General features: G+C 55.1%; 1 protein-coding gene across 1 annotated transcript; it reads left to right on the top strand.

Annotated features, from left to right (window-relative positions):
- Positions 1-3360: 3360 nt before the first annotated feature.
- On the top strand, positions 3361-12392 carry LOC135578103 (SUN domain-containing protein 3-like; the record flags this gene model as incomplete). The annotated part of the gene is made up of 7 exons (XM_065048313.1): positions 3361-3504; positions 8799-8995; positions 9570-9654; positions 10043-10158; positions 10329-10496; positions 11009-11101; positions 12047-12392. Coding segments are annotated over 7 exons (959 nt in total), but the record flags the coding sequence as incomplete, so codon positions are not given.
- Positions 12393-12660: the final 268 nt, after the last annotated feature.

The raw sequence follows: 12660 nt of genomic DNA, 5'->3' as shown, positions 1-12660 counted from the left end.
TCTCTCCTCTCCTCTCTCCTCTCCTCTCCCTCTCCTCTCCTCTCCTCTCCTCTCCTCTCCTCTCCTCTCTCTTCTCTTCTCTTCTCTTCTCTTCTCTTCTCTTCTCTTCTCTTCTCTTCTCTTCTCTACTTCTCTCTCTCTTCTCTTCTCTTCTCTCTCTTCTCTTCTCTTCTCTTCTCTCTCTTCTCTTCTCTTCTCTCTCTTCTCTTCTCCTTCTCTTCTCTTCTCTCTTCTCTTCTCTTCTCCTCTCTCCTCTCTTCTCCTCTCCTCTCCTCTCTCCTCTCCTCTCCTCTCCTCTCCTCTCCTCTCCTCTCCTCTCCTCTTCTCTCCTCTCCTTCTTCCTGCATTCCTCGCTCCTCTCCTCTCCTCTCCATCTCCTCTCCTCTCATCTTCCTACTCTCTCCTCACTTCACCTCTCCTCTCCTCTATCCTCTCCCTTCTCCTCTCACCCTCTCCTCTACTCCTCGTCCTCTCCTCTCCTCTTCCTCTCTCCTCTCCTCCTCTTCCTCTACTCTCCTCCTTTCTTCACCTCTTCCCTCTCTCTTCTCTCTCCTTTTCCTTCTCCCTCCTTTTCACTAGCTAGTACATGCTGGGGAAATCCCTGACAAACACTTGGAACCTTGCCCAGCTTACCCATTCGCTCCATCACCTTGTGCCAACTACGCATCTACCTTCTGGTGGCCGGGAGAGCACCGCACATCCTTCAAACCACTCTGCATTCCACTTCCTACAGCTGCTGACCCTAGCTCCCCACTCCATCAGGACGGTGAGCTCTGCAGTGCTCCTCAAGAAGGCATTCCCTTCATTTTGCTGCTGCTATCCAGCTGAAAAGGATGTTCATCCATCAGATGAACCTGGAAGGTTGCCCTGCTGGGAGATGGCCTTGCAGCGGAGAAACTCCAGCTGCCTCGTCCAGCTCTTCCTCCTTCAGCCCCTGTCAAGGGATTCCACCGGCTCCTCAAGGACTTCCTCTCCGATGTCTTCAGGCTGACCTCCAGGCCAGCTCTGGCAGCAGACACGGGACGCTGCCTCCCTTTTATACTGCCCCGGGGCATTGTGACATCACATTGCCCCGTGGTCGCATTGTGACATGGAGGTGACATGGGCCCCCAGTGTCCCACCCCACCCACTGCCCATGCACCCAGCACTCTGTGGAGGAAGGACTTTGAGGTGCTGCTGGCCCCGAGGCTGTCCTTGTGCCCAGGAGGCCCAGGGCGCTGTCCCTGCTCTTGGTGGTCACGCACTGGCCATGGCTGAAACCACCTGGGAATGGCGGTGGCATGAAATTACTGAGGAGGTTATTCACATACAAAGGAACTTCTTCTCTTTGCCTTTAAAGTTACTAAAAGAAACTATGAAAAACAATCCTCTAGTACATGATGGTAATGAATTGCTCTGCGAAAGTGCTGCCATGGGTGCAGGAACCTGCCAGCCTACGTCCATTCCATTAAAGAATCTCAACCTTTTGGTGCCGGCTCCATGTGTTTGGCATGTGGCCTCTCTCACCTCCTAGATGTCCAGGTAGGAAAACAGGTGGGGGAGCAGGTCTCAGCTAAACCCCAGGGCACCTGCTATGGAAAGCATAGGTGTGAAAGCATAGGCATAGCCTCTGGGCTCAGGCACCAGGTTCTGTGGGCTGGCAAATGGCTGCCTGACAGCTCAGACATGGTAATTATCCCTAATTCAAGCACTCGGGGTAATGCAAGGTGGTGCCGTGTTGGAAGCGCTTCATTAACTGCAGAAGAGTAAAGGCATGCCCATGGGCAGATCCTCTGCTGCAAAGGGGCATTGTTCCTGTTGTAGCAAAAACAAGCCCAGCGATAATCTTAAGCCCTTATCGTCATCAGTAGCTGGTTGTAAGAAGTGGCTAAGAAGAGTAATCGGGCTGCAGATGATGGCAAGGGGCTGCATTCATCCCCAGGGGCATCATCAGGGGAGGAAGTGACCGTTACCCGGTCTTTTTCTCCAAGTGAGCTGAGAGAGTTGCGAAAAGACTATACTCGTAAAGATGGTGAGAATGTGTTAACCTGGATGCTCCGATGCTGGGATAACGGGGCTGACACAAGAGAACTGGAGGGCGGAGAAGCCAAGCAGTTGGGATCTCTGTCAAGGGATTCCACCCTTGATGGGGCAATTGCCAGTGAGCCCAACCCCACGGCCCTCTGGACCCGACTCTTGACAGCCATGAAAACAAGATTTCGTAACAAGGATGACTGTCAATGCACATCAAGGAAATGGAATGCTATGGAGCGAGGTATCCAGTTCCTGAGAGAGTTAGCTGTGCGAGAGATTATCTGTTTTGGGCCAGATAGCCAGGAGGGGGTGAATCCAGATAGAGTTGAGTGTACACGGTCTATGTGGCGCAGATTCTCACAGAGTGCACCAGCTCCATATGCTAAGATATTGGCAGGAACGTTCGTGTCAACTGGCGGTAGACAAAGTGTTAATGACATGACTGAGCGGCTCCGGGAATTTGAGGAAAACCTTTCTGATCCCCTAGGGGCTTATGTCTCTAGGGTGGAGAAACTGAGTGAAACAACTGTTGACTGTTTTGAAAAGCTGTTGAGAGAAATGAAAGCACTCAGGGAACACACACATGGCTCTCGATTTGTACGAACCAATGCTTCAGCTATTAGGAGAAAGCATTTCCAATATCCAGAGAGAGAGAGAAAGCGTTTCCAGTCCCCAGAGAGAGAGAGAAGGCGTTCCCAATCTCCAGAGAGAGAACACAGGCAGACCACCAGCAGAGGTTTGCTGTGGTCCTTCCTACGTGAGCAGGGAGAAGATATGAGTAAGTGCACAGTAAACCTACTGGGGAACTTCAAGAACGAGTGCATGAGTTAACAGGGCAGGCTTCTAGGAAAAGGGCTGCCTGGTTTACAAAAGAGATTCTGATGCTCGTGAAGGAACCTCTAATTCACAGCGAGTGACCGTGGAAGACCGAGATTAGAGGTGCCCTGCCTCCAGCCAGGCGGAGGAAAGGGATAACAGAGTTTACTGGACGGTACAGATAGGATGGCCTGGTACAACACACCCCCAGGAGTACAGGGCTTTGGTGGACACTGCTGCTCAGTGCACAATAATTCCTTCAGGCTGTAAGGGGACACAACTCATCAGTATTTTTGGAGTGACTTGGGGGATCCCAAGAGCTGACTGTTGTAGAGGCTGAAATGAGCCTAACTGGAAAAAATCAGCAAAAGCATCCCATTGTGACTGGCCCAGATGCTCCGTGCATCCTTGGCATAGACTACCTCAGGAGAGGGTATTTTAAGGACCCAAAAGGTTATAGGTGGGCATTTGGTACAGCATCTGTGGACACTGAGAGAATTGAACAGCTGTCTGATTTTCCTGGTCTTTCAGATGACCCTTCTGTTGTAGGACTGCTGATGGTTGATGATCAGCAGGTGACAGTTGCTACCACAACGGTGCGTTGTCGACAGTATCGCACCAATCGAGACTCTTGGATTCCTATTCAGAAATTGATTGGTCAACTGGAAAGCCGGGGTGTGATCAGGAAGACTCGCTCACCTTTCAATAGCCCAATTTGGCCAGTGCGTAAGTCTAGCAATGAGTGGAGATTAACTGTAGACTACTGTGGCCTGAAGGGGGAAGGGGGAAAAAGGGTGAAGGGAAACCTTCTCCCACGGTTTTGATTGTCTCCCCATGATCAAACCACGACAAAAACAAAGAATCAGCGTGGTGAGGCTGTCGAGTGGCCCTTGGTTTGTCCTGCAAACAACCTCTGAATGCGGATTCTTGCAGGTGCAGCGGAGCAGGCAGCAGCATCTGAGTGAAGCTCTGGGGGACGGGGTCCTGTGTGCTGGGGACAGCTTCCCTCGCCATTCTCTGCTCCCTCCTCCTTCAAGCAGGGGCTGCCCCAGCCGCGCACAGCCAGTCCCAGCCGGGCCGGAGGTGGGTGTCTCCATGACGACCGCCCGGGCTCTGTGACGTCATAACCAGAGGCCATTGTGACACGGGGTTGACATCACCAGAGGCCATTGTGACACGGGGGTCCCCGCCCTGACCGTGGGGGTATTTAAGGAGCGAGAGCCCTGGGGTGCTCACTCCCAGGAGAGCAGCTTCTCAGGAGCAGCAGCTTCTCAGGAGCAGCAGCTTCTCACGAGGCAGCATCTCCCCTGGGTGCCCGTTGCGGCTCTTTGATAGAGGAGACCCAAGATGCCAACTGACAAGGAGGTGTCCTGCTCCTCCTCCTGCCCGCAGATCAGCCACAGCCTGGGCCAGCACACCCTCCAGAGCACCTGGGTCGCCCCCTCGGTCCAGGAGCGCTTGCAGGACCACCATAAAGGTCCCCAGGAGGGGTCTGGCTGGCCTCGCAGCACCAACAGCGAGGCAGCAGCAGAGGCAGAGTGCCCGGCACCTGCCCCACAGGGCGCCACAGCCGACGACGCGGCTCTGTGGGACACAGCCCAGCGCATCGTCAGTGAGGCCGTGCGCAGGGCTGTGGCTCAGATCATGGCAGCTGGCCAGGAACCAGAGGAACAGCAGGACCTGGCCCAGCGCATGGATTTGCAAGATGAGAACAGCAAAGAGGGGTGCCAAGGCGGAGACACCATCCACAGCACCTGGATCAACCCCTCGGTCCAGGAGCACCTGCAGGACGCCCCTGCAGGTCCCCAGGAGGGGTCTGGCTTGCCCAGCTGCACAGACACGGAGGCGGCAGCAGAGGCAGAGCGCCCGGCACCTGCCCAGCACAGCCCCACAGAGGACGATGTGGACCTGTCAGACATTGTGGAGTACATCGTCAGTGAGGCGGTGCGCAGGGCTGAGGCTGAGATCCAGGGACCTGGCCAGCAACCGCTGGAACAGCAGGACCTGGCCCAATGCACGGATGTTCCAGTGGCAGCACCAGCACCTGCAGGACTTGAAGCCATTGAGGCTCATTTGGCAGGAGAGGATGAGGGACAGGCCAGCACAGCCCCTCTCGTCCCAGCTGCAAAGGAGGAAGAAGAGAACACAGTTTCTCCAATGTCTGCAGAGCATGGGGGAGAGACCAGCGCAGACATCGCCTGCCCAGCGCAGGGCCCGGCTCCACGGCGACGGCCTTCCCGCTTCAGGAGGGCGCTCCGGGCTCTGCGCAGGGCTTTCCGCTGCAGCTGCACCGCGGCGCAGCAAGAGGAGTAGAGCCGCGACCGCGGCGTTCACCTGCCCTGAGGACATGGTGCTGCCAGCCTCTGCTCGGCCTTGGATTGGTTTCAAAATCAATAAAGCCAATTAAAAAAAAATGAGAAGTTTTCCCCCTGTGCTCCTCTGTTCCTGCTCCACCTCGGGACAAAGAAGGCTGCAGGAAATCTCTGTCATCGGGGTGTCCCGGCCTTGGTTGCCGGAAGCCCTGGGCTGGTGCTGCCGCAAGCCGGCAGTCTGGCTGGATCCCCCTCAAGCTCCCTTCCCACCCGCCTGTCTCCAGTTCCAGTCCAGGACTTGGAACATTTGAGATCTATTGCCGACTTGGCCTGGTTGACCTGCACCGTACGGCATCCCCTTCGTCTCACAAGGAACCTCCCCATTGCGGGGGTGTTTCGGAGCACCTGCATGAGCTGATACAGGCGAGACCCTCCAAACCCGCATGTGGTCCCTCTCCTCCACCGAGGGTCTTCCAAGTCAGGAAGAGCCGGCTGCTCGCTCCCTTGCTGGAGATCTGAGCCATGACCCATCTCTGCACAAGGCTCTGATGCACAAGGCTGCCAGCGTCACGAGAGCACGTTCAGGCCTGAGACACCGGGGAGAAGCGCCGCAAACAGTGCTGGTCTTGACAAGAAATCCACCCGCTCAGAGCTTCGTCTCAGATGCGAGTTACTCTGCCCTGGGTTTCTGGGGCCCAGAAATGGAGGGAGGCTCAGGTACAAACCCAGTCAGCCAAGAGCCGCAGCAGCTGCTGATCCCTGTGTGGCGCATTGCAAACCAGCCATGGCTGTCTGTGGCTGCTGCATGCCCCGGGCTGCAGCCTTCGCAGCATCCTCCTCTTCCCCAGCACCCCCGTGCAGTGCACAGACCCAGAGCTGATTGCAATGGCTGGGGCAGCACCGGGCAGCAGCAGCATCTCTCTCCCCAGCCTCCAGCTGCCCAGTTGCCCTGCAGGGAATTTCTGCCTGGGAAGGGCAGAGTTGTATTGCGATCGGCCGGGGGCTCAGGACAAAGCACAGCACCGCCACGTCCCCGGAGCAGAGCCCTTCTTTTCCTGGCTTGGACTGGTGTATTCCTCCTGCTCACAGCGCGCTCCTTCTCTGGGAGAAGGTGACGCCAGCACTTTCAGGGAAATTGGAACGTCATGATGGGGTGGACGTGAAACAGCCTCACTTCCCGAAAAGCCAAAGGAGTAAAACTGACATGGAACAAAGCAAGTAACTTGCCACAGCTGTCCAACCTGCGCTCCTCAGGCGGGAGGTGACCGGCGACACGTTCTGGTGCTGCGGGGCTGTGCCGCAACAAGTCAGTTGGGGCCGTGGCCAGAAAGGTAGTGATGTACATCTAGAGATACCCACATCGTTCTGTGGGAAGCATCTGTTTCCTCGGCACGATTTGGAACACTTTTGACACACGGGGCTTGCTGGGCCCTAAATCACAGCTGCGTTGACTCCTCTAAGGCTCCCAGTTCCAATTCAGCAGGTGCTAAGTTCAAGGTGTTGACTCAGCAACAGAGCCTGTTATCTGAGAGTAACGTGTTCCTGTACCTTTCCCGTCGTTCTGTGGTGAAGGATTCCTTCCCTTGCAGAGAGAACTGTAAGACCCGCTCCTGTCAGGTGGGACTTTGCCTCCAAACGAGGTGCAGCCTCGTCCACTGTGACATCAGCCACTGCCGTTGTGTCACAAAGCAGCATCAGCGCTGAGGTCGGCACAGCAGGGTATAAGACCAGGGGTCTCCCTGCGCCTCGGTCACTCTCGATCTTGAGGGAACCGAGATCGCAGAGTTTCTGGCTCACTCCTGAGCGAGCGAGATGCTTGTTACCTGCACCTCAGCAGGTACCAGGAGACACCCAGAGATGGCTGAACGTCTGAGTGGGTATGTTGGGAGTATTTTCTGCTCCCTTCCCCAGGTGTGTTTTCCACCTCGTCAGCTGGGGTGGGTGGAGGGTGGGCAGGAGAGGAACACGAGGGCAGCCTGAGGGCTGGGTCTGGAGCTGCTGGAAGGCAGCAGCCGCCTTTCAGTCTCTTCATGAACACAAGGGCTGGGCCCAGAAGCCTTTGATCTCTGCAGAATGAGGGACAGGTCCATTTTGGATGGGACAGAGAGAGTCCCAGGGGGTGGCCCAGACACAGCCTGCCGCAGTAATTGTGAGAGCTCAGCTCCGTCCTGTGTTGTGCTCTGCAGGGTGGGTTCTGTCCCTGAGCCTGCTTGGTTTTCCTCTCCACGGGGACCAGAAGGACACCAGCGTGTCCTCTGTTGGCCGTGGGTCTGACTTGTGCTCCTGACAGAGGAGGTTTCCTTGGGAAACCTGGTCAGCTCCTCACCAGGGCTCTGCCTTAGGAAAGGGGCTCAAAGTCCTCAGAGGGGTGCAAGGAGTTCTCTAGGAGAACAAAAGGGATTGTTTATTCCTGATGAGTGTCGCTGTGAGCCTGTTGAGAGCCTCCTGGAAGAGGCAGGAGGAATTTCCCCCCTGCAGAGCGGTGTGTGCTGTGTCTTGGCAGATCAGGCTCAGGGCAGCAGGGCCCAGACACCGGAGTTTCTTTGGTGCTTCCTTGGTTGCCCGTTGCTTGCCAGCACGCACTGACATTCAGCCCTCCCTCCCTCTTTCCAGTCTGCATTTGTCTGCAGTTCTGCCAAGAGAAGGGCCGAAGATAACCCGGCTGCTAAAGAAACGCTGCGAGAGGGGAGACACACACCCCCCTGGCAGCTGTTGGACTGTAGGGGCACAGGCTGAACCTTCTCTTGAGAGGGTGGAGAACAGGAGCAGCACAAGTGTCCATTGAATGCTGGGCAGGAGAAACAGGCGTTTGTTATGTCCTTCCATTTCCAGAGAATCCCTCTCCAGCCCCACAGACATGAAGTGTGGACAGAAGTCCTGTTGCAACTCCTGCTCTTAGTCCAGAGTCAATCTTGAGCCCTTTGTCCCTAAGGAAACAATCTTTGCCGTGACAAATCCCCCACTGGTGCAGCTGGTGACACCTCCAGCAGTGACTGGAGCTGGTGCAGGACCAAGCCAATGCACACGGCAGGAACGCCAGGCTCAAGGGCTGAGTCCATGTTGCTGCTCTCCAGTCTGCTGCTGATCTGCATGGGAACCGCCAGCTTCACCAGCCTTTTCTTTATCTGCTCTGCAGGAAGATGAAGGCACTGAAGGCATCGACCCTGCTGCTGCTTCTCGGTCTATTCTCTTTCGGTGAGTCTCTGCAGAGCTCCGACCTGAGGACGGTCCTTTAGAAGGTACTCGGGGCTCCATCCTGCCCTGTTCCGCTTCCCCCGCTGTGAGCAGAGGAGCTCAGCCAAGAGCAGAAAGTCCCCACAGAGCTGTGCCAGTCCCTGCTCCAGCGGGACGGGTGTGGGTGAGGAAGGGCTGAGTTGCCTTCCCCAGGAGGGCTGAGCCAGTTCTCTTCAGCCAGGGAGAGGCCGTGGCTGAGCTCTCCTGCCCCAGGGGCTGAGAGTCTTCTGCAGGACAAGGAGCACAGTCCAGGGCAGGGAACGTCCATCTATTGCGGAGCCTGAACGCCATGATGGCCACTGTCAAAGACAACAAGAGGAGAGACAACTATGGCACTTGGGAGAGACACAGAAAGGAGAGCGGGCAGCCCGAGGCATAGCCCAGCCTTAGACCAGGTTCTAAGCTCTGGTGTGTGTTCCACAGGTGTTTACCACATGGGACGACTTGGTGCCTTAACCCCCTGGAGCACTGCAGACCTGAGCGAAACCCTGCCCCTGCCAGACCAGCTCCGAAACCTCCAGGAACAGCTTTATAATCTGCGCTGGAGCGCTAAGGATGTGGCTGAGCGGGCTCTGCAGGAAGGACTCAAGCAGGCAAAGCTCCCAGGCGTTACCGGACGGGTAAGGGCACAAGGCAGAAGGATCTGCTCAGGGGTTTTATCCTCCCTCCGGCATGTATCCTGCTCCATTCCCTGTCACAGCCAACAGGCTGGTGATGCTGGAACAAGTGCTGCCATGGCCACGCTTCCTTTTCCTGTTGCTCCACGCTTGCTTATGGGGAACAGAGAGCGTGACAGAAATGCCAGCTGTCTGAGTCGGACCTTCCTCTGAGCCCAGATCTCGGGTCCTCCTCAAGGGAGGACTGGAATTAAAGAATGGTCTCAGCAGTGCAGAGTTAAGCCAGGCTTATCTCATGCCCAGAAGGCTTGTCTGTCCGTGCTGCCTGGCCTGGGGCCTCTGCACAGGAACAGCCCCGTCCCACAGCTCCAGCATTCAGAGCACTGGAGTGAGCAGCCCCCCCTTTCTGATCCCGACAATCAGAGCAGAGCAAACCTGGGAGGCTTCCAGGCAATGTGGGCATTCCTTCCATCTGAAACGGGCCGTGTCCTCATTCACCTTGGCTGGCCTTGCAGGGGAGCTGCTTGCCCCGGTCCTTCTCCTTCTAACAGGTGCTCTCCTTTGTGTTCCTTCCCAGGCTGTTCAGGAGATAGTCAATGAAGCTTTGGAGAAGCTGGAGGCAATCCAGGTCCCGATGGCGGATTACGCCCTGAAATCAGCAGGTGCTGTGACATTGTACAAACAAACCAGTTCCAAACTGCTTCCTGTCCAGATTGACAAGATGGGCATTGGAACATGCCCAGGGGCAGGAGAGAAGGGGCGAGAAGTCAAGGGTCAATTTGTGCCCTAAAAGTGCCCCCACTGACAGAGCCTGTAACGGGCCAGACCCCATGGGAAGCACAGAAAGGCTGGTTCACATTCTTGCCTATTTCCATGGCCAAATACGACAGTTTGATGACTCCCTGATGTGTGTTCCAGAGGGGTCGTGCCAGCAAGACAAAGGGGAACCCACTGTAGGACATGGATGACAACTGAGAAGCCTTTTTCAAGTCAACAGTGCAATATTCCTCGTGACACTGCCTGTGATCACGCTCATGTTTGAATTTCCAGGGGCAGCCGTCATTCAGTCCAGGACTTCTCCATCCCTCCGGACTGCCAAAGCAAAGGTGTTCTGGTACTCCCTGCCGGTGATGGATTACATGAGGTCTCCTGAGCTGATTCTGGAGGTGGGAGCACCAAGAAGCAGTAACACAAAGGCTGGGAGAATGAACCACACACACTACTCTGAGTGTCCTACCCCCTGTCTTTGCTCCTCGAAGCTTCTTTTCCTGCCCCTGTCCCGCATGGACCTGCTCTCCTCCTGTGTCTCCCTGCTGAGTGTTTCTTGTCCTTTCAGCCGGACAATCATCCTGGCAACTGCTGGCCCTTCCCAGGGAGTCAGGGACACGTCTTCATCAAGCTGTCCATGCCAGTCATTCCCAGAGCCATCACCATGGCCCATGTCTCAGGGACAGCGTTCCATGGAGAAAGCATCTCCGGAGCTCCCAAGGACTTTGCTGTCTATGTAAGTGATTTCTCTGGAGTTGGGGGCAGGGGATTGCACAGAATTTCTGAGCAGAGGGTGAAGATGGGGCAAAGAGTCCAGGGGCCTGAAGCTTCCTCCTGGCTCTCAGAACAAACAGGCTCCTTGAGGTCATTCCCTTCCCATTGAATTCCTCTTTTATTCAATGTACCACTCAAAAAGCAGCTTCTGGGACAAGATGCTACTCCAGGAGCCACATGGAAAAGGAGCTGGACAGTACATGGTCCTAAACCTTCTTGGTTTCCAATCCCAGTGGCATTTGTGACACTCAGGTCACCTCCCTCTCACTGGGAGCGTCTGCTCCTTTTCTGACTGCCAGCTTGGACTCGTTGAGTAGACAAGTGTGACGTGCTGCCCACCTGCAGCTTCTCGTCTTGTCCTTGTGCTCATCATCCTTGGACTCCATAGCTGAAATAACCCCGTACTTCACCGGCTGAAGTTCAGTCTTCCATGGTGCACCAGACGCTCTGTTTTCTCCACCCATCTTTCCGTAGGCGTTCAAGGAAGAACATGAGGAGCAGGGAACGTTCCTGGGACAGTTCACTTTCCTGGCGGCGCTGAATCCCAGTCAGACCTTCCAGCTGAAGGTATGGGGACACAGAGGGAGGAGAACTGCAGGAGAGGAGGAGAAGTGCGGTTGGATGGGGAGAGGCTTCCCTGCCAAAGGGTACAGGCAGCCCTGTCCTTGAGCCTGTGCCACGCTGCCTTTCTTCTGCTTTAACTTCCTGGTGGTGGATGGATGGACTGCTGCTCTTCTTTCTAGAGAAGACAACGAGACATGTTGGGGCTGCCCATTGGGATAAAAGCCATTTTTTAGAGCTCCCCATTGGGATAAAAGGCATTTTGGGACTCCCCATTGGGATTAAAGGCAGTTTTAAGGTTCCTCATTGATCCCCATTGAGCCCCATTGACTCCAATTGACTCCCATTGACTCCTGTTTGTCCTCATTGGCTGCCATTGATTGCCATTGACCCCTATTGACCCCCACTGACTCCCACTGATCCCCATTGAATCACATTGACCCCCATTGATCCTCATTGACTCCCATTGACCCCCATTGACTACCAGGGAACCCCATTGATCCCCATTGAGAAATTTGTTGGTTTTGAGTCTTCCCAGAGCAAAATTTGTCAGTTTTGAGGTGAAATTTGTTGGTTTTGAGTCTCCCCAGAGCAAAAATTGTCAAATTTAAGGTGAAATTTGTCAGTTTTGAGTCTCCCCAGAGCAAAATCTGTCAGTTTTGAGGTGAAATTGTACAGCAGCACTGGGTCTTCTGACTGTGGAAGCCTGTGCCCCAAAGCAGGCGAGAGCTTTCCAGTGTATTTGCTGGGGCACCTGGTAGCTGCTTCTTCCTTTGCTGTTCTCATGGCCCAATGGGGTAGAGCAGGATAAGAACATCTGGACCACCACAGGTCAAAGCCCCCGCGGGGCAGCAGGAAGGAAGCTGCTGATCGAGGCCGTCGCTGCGGCACTTCTGTCAGTGCTCATGGGCCAGAGAGGAAAAGGCGACTCATTTCTTCTTGTCCTTGCAGAACGAGCTCCCTGGGGTCGTGAATTACATCAGGCTGCAAGTGCTGAGCAACTGGGGCCACCCGGACTACACCTGCCTGTATCGGTTCAGGGTGCACGGTGATCCGCCCAGAGATGGGGGAGACGTTCCTGTTTCTTCTATCAATAAATTCCTTTAATGTTCACCCAGTCGAGTTCCCGTCTGCTTTGCCTGTGATGCTGCCTGGTCCTCCCTGAGCTCACTGGAGCTCCCCGTCCTTCTCTCAACCACCAGCTTATGGGAGACTTCAGGAGCACACAGCAAGATTGTCCTTGTTAGGGAAAATGGAAAACTCAGCCACAAACCTGCAGAAAGCCTGACATGCACACACTTGCTGCGACACAGGAACATCAGCAAGGCCCTGCCTGGACACCAGGGATTAAATTAATGGACAGGTTTCCTGTGCAGGAAGCAACTAAGGATCCACTGAATGGAACCATCTGTTGTTACCTGTTTTCACAAGAGGCACATGCTGCTTCAGCTTCCATCTTTCAGTCTGTTGCCAATGAGAAAATGGAAGTGTGTTTTTTTGTAAGAAGGAAACCTTAATTGGAAAGTTGATTCATGGACTTATTTGCCTCTCTGGGCACATATCGA

The sequence above is a fragment of the Columba livia genome, unplaced genomic scaffold, assembly GCF_036013475.1.
Source record: "Columba livia isolate bColLiv1 breed racing homer unplaced genomic scaffold, bColLiv1.pat.W.v2 Scaffold_501, whole genome shotgun sequence".
NCBI lineage: Eukaryota > Metazoa > Chordata > Aves > Columbiformes > Columbidae > Columba > Columba livia.
This window is presented reverse-complemented; position numbering and strand designations above follow the sequence as displayed.